Source organism: Barbatula barbatula (assembly GCF_947034865.1).
Source record: "Barbatula barbatula genome assembly, chromosome: 1".
Classification (NCBI taxonomy): Eukaryota; Metazoa; Chordata; class Actinopteri; order Cypriniformes; family Nemacheilidae; genus Barbatula; species Barbatula barbatula.
Window position 1 is genome coordinate 9,937,645 of NC_136766.1, and position 13,422 is coordinate 9,951,066.

The 13,422-nt window shown below is 37.6% G+C and overlaps 1 protein-coding gene across 1 annotated transcript in view; it reads right to left on the reverse strand.

Annotated features, from left to right (window-relative positions):
* The window catches only part of arap2 (ArfGAP with RhoGAP domain, ankyrin repeat and PH domain 2), a 67,423-nt gene that overhangs the window by 21,823 nt on the left and 32,178 nt on the right, over positions 1-13,422 (reverse strand). Inside the window, exons 14-18 of the mRNA XM_079469076.1 lie at positions 11,841-12,015; positions 9,466-9,591; positions 3,573-3,717; positions 2,452-2,554; positions 1,698-1,896 (exon numbers count right to left, since the gene is read on the reverse strand). Coding sequence (XP_079325202.1) covers positions 1,698-1,896; positions 2,452-2,554; positions 3,573-3,717; positions 9,466-9,591; positions 11,841-12,015 — 748 coding nt within the window. The remainder of the gene's footprint in view (positions 1-1,697; positions 1,897-2,451; positions 2,555-3,572; positions 3,718-9,465; positions 9,592-11,840; positions 12,016-13,422) is intronic.

Here is a 13,422-nt window from a genome sequence, read left to right on the forward strand (position 1 = left end):
ATGTAATCACGCTCTTATTCGTGTACAGGCGTTTAAACCACTTAAGCACGATTTGAAACAGTTGCTTCGACGCGTTCAATGAAGCTTCAAAACGCAGCAAAAACCAGTTAATCTAATGAGAGAGATGCCCATCACCCTCTATAATTGAACTCACATTAAAAACTACTTTATTACACTATTTTATTTACTATAGTAAAGAGTGGTAAAGTTCTTAAAAGCTATACTGGTATCTATACGGTTTTAAACCAGGCTATAGTAAATATTATAGTAGGCAAGTACTGTACTATTGTTTTGTTTAATTTCAATTGTGTATTCAGTTTTGTTATGATTTATTATATTTATTTATATTTGATCATCTCTTTGCCTTCTTGATCACTTACAGTTGTTGCACTATAACAACATCGACATCCGTCAACACCTTTTTTTACTTAAAAACGTCTAATTTAGCTATGTATACAGTGGTAGACTATATGAGACCAGTTTTTGATTGCCCTTTTTGTTGTCCTTTTGTTGTCCCAATTGCTTCAATTGTTTTCCTCATCTGTAAGTTGCTTTGAATAAAAGCATCTGCTAAATGCAAAAAAGTGTAAATGTAAATTGTATTGAATATGTTGCACTTAATAAACATTTCTACACTTGTGTGTTTTTTTACTTTAATACCAGTGGGGCCCATTTTCATAGTCTCGCCTAGGGCCCCACTAGCCGGCCATACGAGGTCCAGTCTGGTGTGTACAGTAACGGGCTAAAGGCTAAGTCAGTGAATCTCTATCAGACAGCGCATCCGTGTTAAGTTCTCTTTCGTATGTTGAATAGATAAAACCACACAAGATTATGTCAGAAAGCCTGTGTTGTCTAGCATTTCCTTAAACACAGACTTCAAAGTGTCAAATAAAATCTTCTAAAACATTTTACAGTCTTATTTTATACATGAATGCTCTCAATTATACTGTTGAATGGCTACAATTAATGTAAAAATAATCCATTTAATAGAGACATCCGTTCCAATACTATCATAATTTTTGCTTTCATTCATAAAATGACGCTATTAAAGAAATATGTTGTTTCTACATCAATTTGAAGATTAAATGTGATATTAATATTTTAAAATATCCTTTTACATTTGAATATTGTCATGTGCGATAAATCGTGATTAATCACAGAAAAATGTGTGATTAAGCCGATTAATTATTTTAATCGATTGACAGCACTACTAAAGGTAAAACTGAAAAAAAAAAGAAATTAAATGTATATATCAGATAAAAATAAACAATAATATACAATAATATGACAAAAGCACATAACACCACAAAAACTAATAATATAAAATAAAAGCAACATATTCAAAATAGAAATAAACCTAAACAAACACTGAAAACCAAACTATAATAACGCTGGTCGGATGAATCATTTTTAATCTCCACATTAAACTGGATCAGTTTGATTTGAATTATTTTTATATTAAGACCCATTTTGTGAACTACGGCAGATCAACCAATTCACAGAAAATATTATACTTGTTCCCAAATGGGACATCACTTCTGTCTTCTTCTGTCAGGAACTCATAAATAACCAGGAACATAGTTGCAGTTATGGACCACAGGGTTAAATCATACATACAAACATGCATTCAGAGGTATTGTTTTGTTTCACTGTACATGCATGTATGTTTTGTTTGTTTGTGTGTGTGTTTTTCTTACTAAGCTCCTGAAGGCGTTTGAGTTGAAGCACTCCGTCCTCTTCATCTTCATCTCCAGAGCACAAATAGAGCTCCGAGCCCACCAGAGTGAACCATCCCATTCGCCAATGATAAAGGTCATGACCCTCTTTATAGTACAACCGGCCAATAAGCTCGCTGTCCTGCCTCAGCAGAACATCTGCCCTTGAGGGGACAAAACACTGAAGGAGACCAAGAGAATATTAGAAGAAGCAGAAGAGCGAGCGAAAGAACACTTAAAGTCAGCGGCTTGCACAGATCACACAAAGAAGTTTCTAGTGTTCTCAGGCAAACAGAAACTACAGCTAACCCTGGAGTTGCATTACATTAAACCGGCATATACAGCTAGAAGTACAAATACAAACAGGCTTTGAACATTCCCTAGCTGAGCTCTCAGCGCTACGCAAACACATCTGCTGAGACACTGGCACCTCCACACTTCACTTAAATGGAAATGCGTGTGTGTGTGTACGAACGAGCGAAAGATGAGAGGCGAGTGTGATGGATCTTTTTGAAGAAGTAATAGCAGAAACCCACTCAGAGAAGAAAAACTGACACGCACAGACACAACAGGGACAGACACGATCGAATGACCTTCAGGAATTGACGTACACTGGCATAAACACTGTGACGGAGGCATAGATTTAAGCACAGAAAGCGTGCACATATGGTGAACGCCCACAATGTTAAAGTTGCGATACATCTTGATTTTTATTGTGTTATTGTGCATGTATAACCTTGGCGATGGCGTATGTCCAATCTCTTTGGACGTCCGAGGACTCCGCTCCGAAAGCCAACACCTTCTGAGACTGCAGGTACAACTCAAAGGTGAACACTGGCCTGGGGGAAGTGTGGAAACACCACAATTAACACACACGAGCACTCGAAAGCACACAAACGTACACACGTGCCCTCATGGTTACAGCTGTGAAACAGAAAGGATGGCAATTAATCTCTGTTAGTCTTTTACTCGTACAATAAACAGCCGAACACTAGAGATTAATCCAGGGGAAAGGTTGCACTCTTAATAGCTTTAACAGCGCTGACTTGTGGCCCACATTTTCGGATGGGGAATATATTTGTTACAGTGAGAGCAAATGAATTGGAGGAAAACTGAGAGCGTGAACATTTCCCAGAGGGTCAGGCTAATCAGGTTAGGGGTTAGCGTGTCTGTTTCCACTCATGTTTTTTGTGTGTCCATTTCCTCTCGTTCCACTTGTGTATGTCTTCGCAGTTGTTTGTGTATGGAAACTAAAACGCTTTTCATAACCTCTAAACCACAAAAGGTGGTCACAAAAAGTTATGAGAGAGTATTTACAGTACATTTGGTCATTTAATGTGTTTGTTCTTAATGGATAGCCATAATCATCAAAAAGACTAAATGTAAATGCTCAACAACATCTGGTGTTAATGTGTTGTTTATGTAAACTATTCTTTTACCGTACCTATTTCAGAAAAGTTTTTGGTCACCTGCTGTTCTTTTAAATGTGCTGTGGAAATAAAATTGTATTGTATTTCAACACATCTCAGAAGGTGACCTGAGAGACATGCATGATGTTCACCCAGTTATTCTAGCCATGCACTTACGATAAACGCTACCACCCCCTAATAAATGAAAATTCCCCAAATCCCCCAAAATGAGAATCCTTTCATCATTTAATCATCCTCACGTCATTTAAAACCTGTGTGACTTTATTTCTTCTGCCCAACCCAGAAGAAGACATTTTGAAGAATGTTGTTAACCAAACAACACTGATTGTATGGACACAAAACCACAAAGACATTTCTCAGAATATCGATCAAACTATCAATTAAGTACAGAAATTGGAAGGAAAAAGTGTACAAAAAAACAGTGTACCCCGTTTCAGTGATGTTCTCAGTATGGTTGATGGCCAGGCTCACTACCTCACTAAAGTCAACCCGGCCTATGGGTGTGGCAATCTTCTCGTTGTCATAGAAACTGAGAAACCCTCCTTCCAACGTACACCAACGTCGAACTACATCTGAAACATACATAAAATATAGAAACATGAGATATATCTACTGAAAACTAAATTCAGTTGCATCATATTTTGTACTGCAAGCTTAAAGGGAAATTCGGCCATGAATTACTCACCATCAAATCGTCATAGGACAAAAACTCAGAACCTTGTTGTACAACTTGTGTGAATAATGCATGGCAGAAATTTCATTTTCCAAAAAAATTTTCATTTGGAGAGCTTAAAAACACTTCCATAAACTCAAAATTTCACAAAATGGCGACAGAGACAGGAAGTAGGGTAAAACTTTTTCCTGCTGCACTGCTGACATTCATTCAGCTTGTTTTCTCACAAGTATTCATTTTATTTACCAAAAGCAACAGTAGTCTAGTGGCTGTCCTGCATCATCAATAAACAAACTGCAATTAGTTCAGAATGAAGCTTTCCTTTCCAGGTCCATAAAATACGATCACATAACCCCAATGTTATCAACCCTTCACTGGCTACCCATTAAGTATCGTATTGACTTTAAAGTTCTCTTAATCACTTATAAAACCTTAAACGGCTTAGCCCCACCTACATAACGGAGCTTCTATCACACTACAAGCCATCACGCTCTCAAAGATCTCAAAACGGTGGACTTTTGATAACACCTAGAATAACTGAATCCACCAAAGGGCGTCGAGCTTTCTCATATGTAGCACCTAAACTCTGGAATAACCTTCCCGACATTATTCGAGGATCAGACACACTCACACAATTTAAATCTAGATTAAAGACGCATCTTTTCAGCCAAGCATTCACTTAATGCAAAATATGCTAAATAAACCACCGGTAGACTGCTAACATTAGATGTTATTTACTAGAATAATTTAACTTGTTATATGAAACACCATGTACTGTGTTTGACCTTTTTTGTGTTTTTGGTTTCTATTTTCCCCTGTAAAGCTGCTTCCGAACATTGCACATTGTGAAAAGCGCTATATAAATAAAACAAAAAATAATAATTGTTGTCCGATTTGTTTATGATTTACTGGGAGATGTAAAACAAACACATTGTTTTTTGAGCAATTTATTTATTATCAATGTCTGATATATGTTAGACAAATCAGCATGAAGTGAGAGCTACATGCCTAACTTCTAGTCCCCGCAACTGTTTGGTTTGAACACATCACGCTGTGAGATAGGTCTATGGAATGAACCGTATATAAATATAACGTTACACAAAATATAATACAGACTTGGATGGATGTCTTGAACTCAATAACCCATAGTCTTGTCAGTTATAAAAGTGCAGTTTAAAGATATAAAAAATACATCAAGGCATTTTTTGGATGTGATGGTATATCAGCCGAGATGTAATATACAGAAAATCCTCTAGATACTTCATAAAATCCAAGCGATCCCTCCCTGTTTAAGAAGGCTTCTGTTTATCATCAATATTTTATCTGCTGTTACATTTTTATTTCAGTTAGTTAAAGAACACTGTGCAGTCAAAATACTCTAAGCATAATCGACATTTGTCATTGAAAATCTCAATATCACATTTCACCATCTTTGTCCCATTCCATCATAAAGGCAACGAAAACACCACAAGTACACGTTGTTCATTCTCATCTTCATTTGTCTTGCGAAAAACGCTGAAGTTCCCCTTTCTCAACACTGCTGAGACAGGTTACGGTGTGTTTTTGGAGGGATGCTTTTACACAGAGCTGTGGATCTTAAGTGTAACCTCGTGTTCCATTGACACAATGTTTTGTTCCAACCTGGCAATGCCTCACCTGATTCAGCTACAATGCTGGCATTTCATTAATTCAGTTATCCGTTTTAGTTGTGTTGGGAGAACAAACGGTTCTGTCAGCAATGTCAGGACAGGAGATGCTAAATTATGGAGGGGCCATGTGACATGAGGTGCGATATCCAATGTTTGACTTCCTGACTGACTTTTAAAGTGACTGTACGAAGCAAAGTGTTGATCAGTAAGAAACTTCAGTTGACAGAGATGATATTTGGTGACCGATTAATCACAAAAGCACATTTGCGCTTTGTGTGCGTAGACATGCGCGCGGATCCACAGACAGCTGGCATTTATTATCAACGGCCAGTCGGTGTGATTGGTTGGTTGTGTATTCTAATACGATAAACTGCTGGTATTTATTTCCTTCAAACCTCTTCACCTCATCCGTCTGCACCTCTTTAGCTCAAATGCCTCCACGATGTGTTTACAAAAACCCTCTCGTCGCTCATTTTCTTTTGTATAAGGGCATGACTAAATAATCTATAAATTAGTGGTATCGTGAAGCTATGAAGATGTAGACAGCGGTTAAAAGAACAGTTCACCGAAAATTTTTAATTCTGTCAACATTTATCAGAGTCGTTTCATATCTGTGTGAGTTTCTTTGTTCTGATGAACACACAGATAGATATTTGGAAGAATGCTTGTAACCAAACAGTTCTTGGCCACTGACTACCATAGTAGGAAGAACTGCTATATAAATGTCATTGTTTTGTTGAACACAAAAGACAATTATTGAAGTATGTAGCAAACATTTCTGGGACACTTTTTAATACCGTAGTAATTTTGCCTACTTCAAAATATCTTTCTCTGTGCTCGTCAGAACGAAGACATTTAAAGAGATTTGGAACAACTCGAGGGTGAGTCAGTGAAGACTAAAGAATTTCAATTTTTGGGTGAACTGTCCCTTTAAAGAAGAGGTCCATTTTAATTTGTATTGCAGAGATCCAGATATACAGTATTTGTTCTGTTCCAGCACTTTGTACTTGCTTTGCAAAATACTAAAGAACCATATATCCATCACGAAGGATGTATTCCCAGAATGCACTGCAAAAGCTCGGTAAACACCTTAGATGGAGCTGACAAGAAAAATGTAATACATTCAAATAAACGTATATTTCATTTAATAAGGAAAAGTATAAACAAAAATATTTTTTTAGTTTGATAAAAAAAACGCATTCGTTTTTAAGAAGTTTGATAACTAAACATAATAATTCTAAAGTTATATATTTATGTTTTTTGAGGGGAAGGTAAAAATGTGTACAAAACATTTTGTCATGTAACAAATTAAAAACTCTTTCGACCACAAAATTCTAATAACATTTTACATTTACATTTAGTCATTTATGCTAACATACAAGTCGCATGTAAATACAAAATCATTGTTAGCATTCATGTATGGCATACAAGTAAAATGATTCATATGTACAGTATGTAGTGTCTACAGACCGGCACAGTAGATTTCAGAGGCAAAGTCATCAATGGAAGTGCCTCAAAATAATCTTGTTTCATCATTTACACAGACGAAACCTCATGGGGGACTTCCTTCATTCGCAGATGGACATTGTTGTCAATGAAAGGATCACAACATTGATCCAGATGAAAGAAATCGAGAAGTTACCCCTGCTCTAAGACACACAGCATCCAGCAGTGACAGGCAATGGGAGGTTGTTTTAGATACATTATCCACTTTAGAGCACACAGTGTTCCACAAACACACACGCACAGAGGAATTGCGCTACATGATTTATAAAGGGGCAGATGTGGTTGTTTTCTCTACTTCCCCTGAAAGCACAATTGCTCTGCGGGGTGTCAACGGAAACTCAATGAAGCTACGCACAAATGTTTTCACTTCCACAATCTATAACATCATGTCCAATGACATTCAATGTAATAATTTACTTACATAACCAAATACAGTTTTTGTGCAATGCTGTTTTTCAATCCTTTGTGCACTGAATTGTGATGTCAATGCCAAAGGAATGGGAGACATGCAGCTTTCTCTGGAATCTTTTTTGAAGAGTCAAGTAGAATTTAGAGAGATTAAGTACTTTAGGCTAGTCAAGTGGAGAAGAGATGTTTGGGTGACAAAGGGAGACGGTATATCACAGAGAAAATAATTCTGAACTTCTACAATACAGAAGAACAGATCTACTATAGACGGTTTATTCATACATACGCGCCTGGCCCGAGGTTAACTTCCGATCTGTGTTCGTATAACAAATGTATTTTATATTAAATGTAGTATTCATTTATATTAATATTTGATTGTATAGTAATTGTATTACATTAAATTAAAACTACTCAACAGTTTTTGTTTCTTTGGGAGGGTCTACCGGAAGTGAAGTTTGGGCTACATAACGTTTCTATATGATGTTGCCACTAAAACCATCTAGAAGTGAATAAATGCAAGTGTGCAGCGACTTAAAGTGCATTTAAGGTATGCATTTTATTAGGTTGTATGCACCCCGGGAATTGAACCTGTGACGTTGGCATTGTTCTGTTAATTTAACAGAACAGAAAGACTCGGGAACGCTAGTACAAACTTCAACACGCAACCATGCACACACAACTAAAAAACTAAAAGTTTAGAATTTTGAAAGCACATTTTTTAACCGAGAAATGATGTCAGTGAAACTGGCCAGTCTTGAATGTACAGTGCTTTTATTAAAATCCCCAGGATGAAACCATGAATTATTGACACTAGGTTTTATATAGAACATTTTAGACCATTAGCGTGAAAGCCTTTAAGGCAACCTGAATGGAAGAGCTTGGAAAAAATGTCCTTTATTGAAAAAGCACGAGCAGCATTTCCTGTTGAGCAAACAAGTTTAAATGCTCTGTTTAAGTAGTGCCTTTAAATTTTTCACAGGCAACTCTATTCTTACAACACCATTACTGTGGCCGCACGCTTTTATCTTTTATATAATAAATGAAATAACAGGGTATTTATTGGCTCTGCTATGACAATTCTTTACAGAGGCGTATAAGCCATTTTGTAAAATGCCTTCTTAAGGAGGGAAAATTACTAAATCGGTAAATAATAATAGGGAAGTTGGGGGTAGAAGAGCAATGCTCTAAAGCGGTAAATCAGCACAGACCTAAAAAGAAATGTAAAACAATTTGATTGTATTTGGTTGCTACTGTTTCTGAACGGTGTATAACCAAGAGACCCTCTGGCATCTCTATAGATGTAACCATAACACGGTACTGTGGTTTGCTGTCGTGCAACAAAACAAAGTTTGTTCTTGCACTAAACCCAATTTTTTTAAGTTTTACCTACTTTCCGAAAGTTATTTGATACAAAGAATTATGAGGCATTAATCTAATACAATACCAGACGTTCTTTAAACTTTCAAACGGCTCTCTCATTTACTTTTGATATACTTCGAGAATTCTAAAACACAGCTTGCTTATTATTTTCAGCCCTCAAAAGCGCACATGCTGGTATCAGGGAAAAACAGGCAGAAGACCAAAGCGGGCTACCACAGCTTGAGACAGATGTCCCTCGGGATACAAGATAGAAATGAGCAGAAAAAAATGAGACCCTACACTGGAACATGTGCTCCAGATGCTTATGTTACTCCACTAAGAGTCCGGCTTAATGTGGGGCCCTATCCTGGCCTCCTCCCCAGAGAGAACTCTTGTCTAACCACCAGCCGCCCACTCCAGATGTTTAGATTAGAACAGCAGGAGCACAGTGGGTGCCAGATAGATGATAGGGAGAAACACTGATTAAAATTTTTAAACATCCTTGAAAGAGTTGCATCTTTGTTGGGCTTTAATGTGAAGCATGGACTATGAGAAAGATGGTGTTATACAGTATTTGTAAGACAGGGCAACAATTTCCTTGCATGGTTGAGGTTAAACAGTAAGTACAGATGAATATTCATGAGCAATTATTTGGATGAATGGATAAATAAGGAGGTGGGAGGTTGGATGGACAGAGTTTGGAATGTGACAACGGATGGACTCACCAGGTCTTCCTTTCCGGTCCAAAGTGGACTTGCCTGAATTCACAGAACAGTAGAGAAATCCATCCATGAAAGAGGGAACATCAGCTGAAAAACCGCTGTCACAAAGTGCATCCAGTTTAGGAAAATCTATACAGAGAAATAAAAACAGAGCGAAAGAAAAAAGGCCTATTAGAAATAATCCAATAATGTATTGGAAACCGAAAATCTGTTATATGCAAACCCGGCTCGCTATTCTGGTTTGCTTTTAACTGAAATTTCCCAAAACTATTTACTGTACATCAGACACTTCTTCACAACCACAGCTTTAAATTTAAAACTTTAAACAGTGATTTTTTTATATTGTATTTTAACAACATCTCGCTCGCCAAGGTTATTTGTTCATAATACCCGCACAATTTCTAAACAAGGAAGCTCAAGGTTAGAAGATTACCTACTCATCTTCGTTTCCAATTTCTCTCGCTTGCTTTTAACTTCTTTTTTTCACCTGCTAGTCTGCTACCTTATCACATTCTGATTTAATTAGCCACTATGCTCAGTATCAATTTTCTTCGGGAAGGCCTGCAGTACCAGTGAGATTTTATCATGCGCTTGCAGTCTCCAACATGGAAAAGGTTCAAATAACTTTAATTGAAAAGCCTTTTAATTGAAGGATCTTCCATCCATCCATCTCTCCCCTCCAGCCACTGATACCTCTTTGTTCAAACCAGAAGGATTAAAAGGGATAATGAGATATAAGGGAGAGAAGTCAAATTTGGCAATTCCGGCACACATGCATCCAACATGCAAATAGAGAACCTGTGAAATATACGAAGGGGAGTCATTTAAAGACCAGTTCACACGAAAATGAAAATTCGTTCATCTTTTACTAGCCATCAAGTCGTTCGAAATCAATACATTACATCAATCAAACAATGACTTTGTTCTGATGAAAGAAATTCAGAAGAATTCTTGGAACCAAACTGTTCTTGGCTACCATTGACTACCATAGTAGGAAGAATTACTATTGAACACAAAAGAATATGTTTTAGAGAATGTAGGGGGAAAAACTGCTACAAGCATTCTTCCAAATATCTTTCTCTGTGTTCTTTGCAATTTATACAGATTTGGAACACCTCGAGGGTGAGTAAATCATGACAGAATTATTTTTGTTTTGGGGTGAGCTGTCCCTTTAATGGTTGGAAGTAACTGAGACCCTGCAGAGGATAAGCAAGGTTTTGAGAATAGGTAGTTGGGTTTTTGTGCTATGGTTAAATTTCCTTTAACACAGTATTATACAAATGTTGTGAAGAGTCTCCACTATTGAACAACAAAAGTGTGTGTTTGTGTGTGTGACATCGTAATTGAATAATCCGACTGAGAATCACATATCCAAGCCATAAGGTTAATGAGACTGCATCCCCACCCAGATTTAGAGGTTACACAAATGTTGTCGTGCTGTTGTTACGATGTTAGCAAGCTTAACAAAGCATTGACACAACGTTATAAAAACATTTGGGGTTGTAGAGATTGGAGGATTGCTTAATTAAGAGAGTTGGCACGCTTCCTATAAAGGCCCCAAATGAGCACTGTGATGACAGTTCAATGCAATTCAAGACACACGAAAACACGAATCACCGCTAATTATAGACACTTTTAGCTAAGATGTCTTAAGGTACAGATGTGTGTGTCCTGCATTAGCCTGTGAGGAATGCCAATTTGATTCAAAGCACCAATTAGGGCACCTCAGCGCTGACAGTGTCAACCAATCACCAGCGAGCATGCCTAAATGCAAAGCAGGTCCCCTAAACATTTCCCTTAAGGTAGCGTGTCATTTATTATCTATGTCTTCTCAAAATCTGCGCTGGTTTTTTTTAATGCAGCAGCTCTTTCAGACACTATTAAAACGGTTTACATGCTCTTGCTGTGAGACAAGCAAGAACTATGAAACTAGTCCAATGATGCGGTCTTGTAGAAACTTTTATGTGAAAATAAAAAAGCACTTATAACAATTATAACAATGTTTACAATGTAGCAAAATCATCACAAATATGTTGTGACTATTCAAGAAACGTTAACATAGCAAATGCTATTATCCAAAGCGACTAATAGTGCATTTATGGTACGATTGCCCAAATTTAGTCTTTTTATTCAGTATATTTCGTAGATTTTTCTAAGGCCGTCATCCAGGATTCATCATGACGAAGGATCACTTAAAGGGATTCACTTCTAGTCAATAGGTACCGCCATTGTTCGGTTACCAACATTCTTCAAAATATCTTCTTTTGTGTTCGGCAGAAGAAAGAAAGTCATACACATTTTAAATGACAATAGGGTGACCAAATGATGACAGAATTAAAACATTTTGGGCGAACAATCCCTATAATAAAGTAACATACCTGAAAGCTTATTGTGGTGGAGGAACTCCATCTGCAGTCTCTGGCCTGCTTTCTGTGCCAGGAGGTATGGAGTGGAGTACTCCGGGTCACCTGTTGCACACATCACGTCTGCCCCAGTAAAAACCAGGGTCATGGTCTCCAGGACGTCAGGAAGAAGCACCGCAGCACAAAGGGCCTTTAGACACAAAGAGTAGAACATAAGTAATAGGACCAGCCCCACAGCTGGTACAGCACATACAAAAGCAAGGCAGTCCTCTCTCCGGCCATATGCGTAAACAAAGAAAACATACAGCCACCATATTGTGTTTTGCGATTTCCCCCATTCAACTGTACACAAGTGGTCCGTCACCTCCATCCTGTAACTTCTCCGGCACACACAAAGTAAGCTTTAGCTCCCACACACATACTGTAAGCTTGCGCACAACTCACCTAACTTGACAGCACATGATGAATTAACTAACAACAGTGTCTACAGTATCAACATTGCACCTTTCCTTTAGTGGCCACGAAAAACAAACATTTACCGCATGCAGCAGAATGCTTTACTTGGAATCCTGGTAGAGAATAACATTGACAGGAAATAGGGCATCCACAGAAAGAATGCAGTCAGTCCAATTAAAAAGAGATGGAGGGGAAGGAGTCAATAAATACAATAGTGTGTGTCTCTCTGAAAGACGAGAGAGAGAGAGAGAGAGAGAGAGAGAGAGAGAGAGAGAGAGAGAGAGAGAGAGAAAGAGTGCGCGAGCGAGAGTAATGCAGTCGAATGCGGTTTTCTTCTGAAACAGTCCCATCCAGCCGAGCTATCGATCCTTCTCAAACAAGCCAGATCCGCTGGAGAACAAGGACATGGAGACAGTAAACCACACACCTACACAAACACACACATGTACTCTCATGCCAATACCTGTTGCTACCAAATACATCACATTGACGCGCACACACACACGTCTCATTTCCACCAGGCGGCAAAGCTCTATCCATTATCTAGAGATGCCCATTTAAGAAGCTAAAACTGAAGCACAATACACTAGTTCCCTTTCATGAATGACCTCAAAAATTTTCTTCTAATGACAATAACCCCTGGGGTTGTATGTGTGCGAGTGTGTACATGTGTTGTCTAGGTCAAATCTGCTGGAGACTTTCCGGAGGTCACTTACAAGTCTAATTGGAAGTTTGGACTGTTAATCCACAAAAAGAAACGTTGTGAGAAATCCAAGTATAGAAAATGCCGTATGTGTGTACTGTGCGTGCAAAATAAGAATGCATATATGCATATAATCATATTTTAAAAATATTTTATTTAATTTGAAAAACAAGTAACAACAAAGGATTTGATCAATAAAAATGTGTTTATGTTTGAACAAATAAACGGATGCGCTTAGGTTTACAGTAAATTGTTAGAAATTTTACAGCTACAATTTTACAACTCCATGGTATGCCATACACAAAAACAATGATTTGTTTACAATTCTTCCATCAGATGCTTCAAAGACAAACCATTATCTTTTTTTATTAAACTTAATGTCTGTTTACCAGCACAGCAGCTAGCTAGCTATTACAACATACAGTATTTTCATGACCA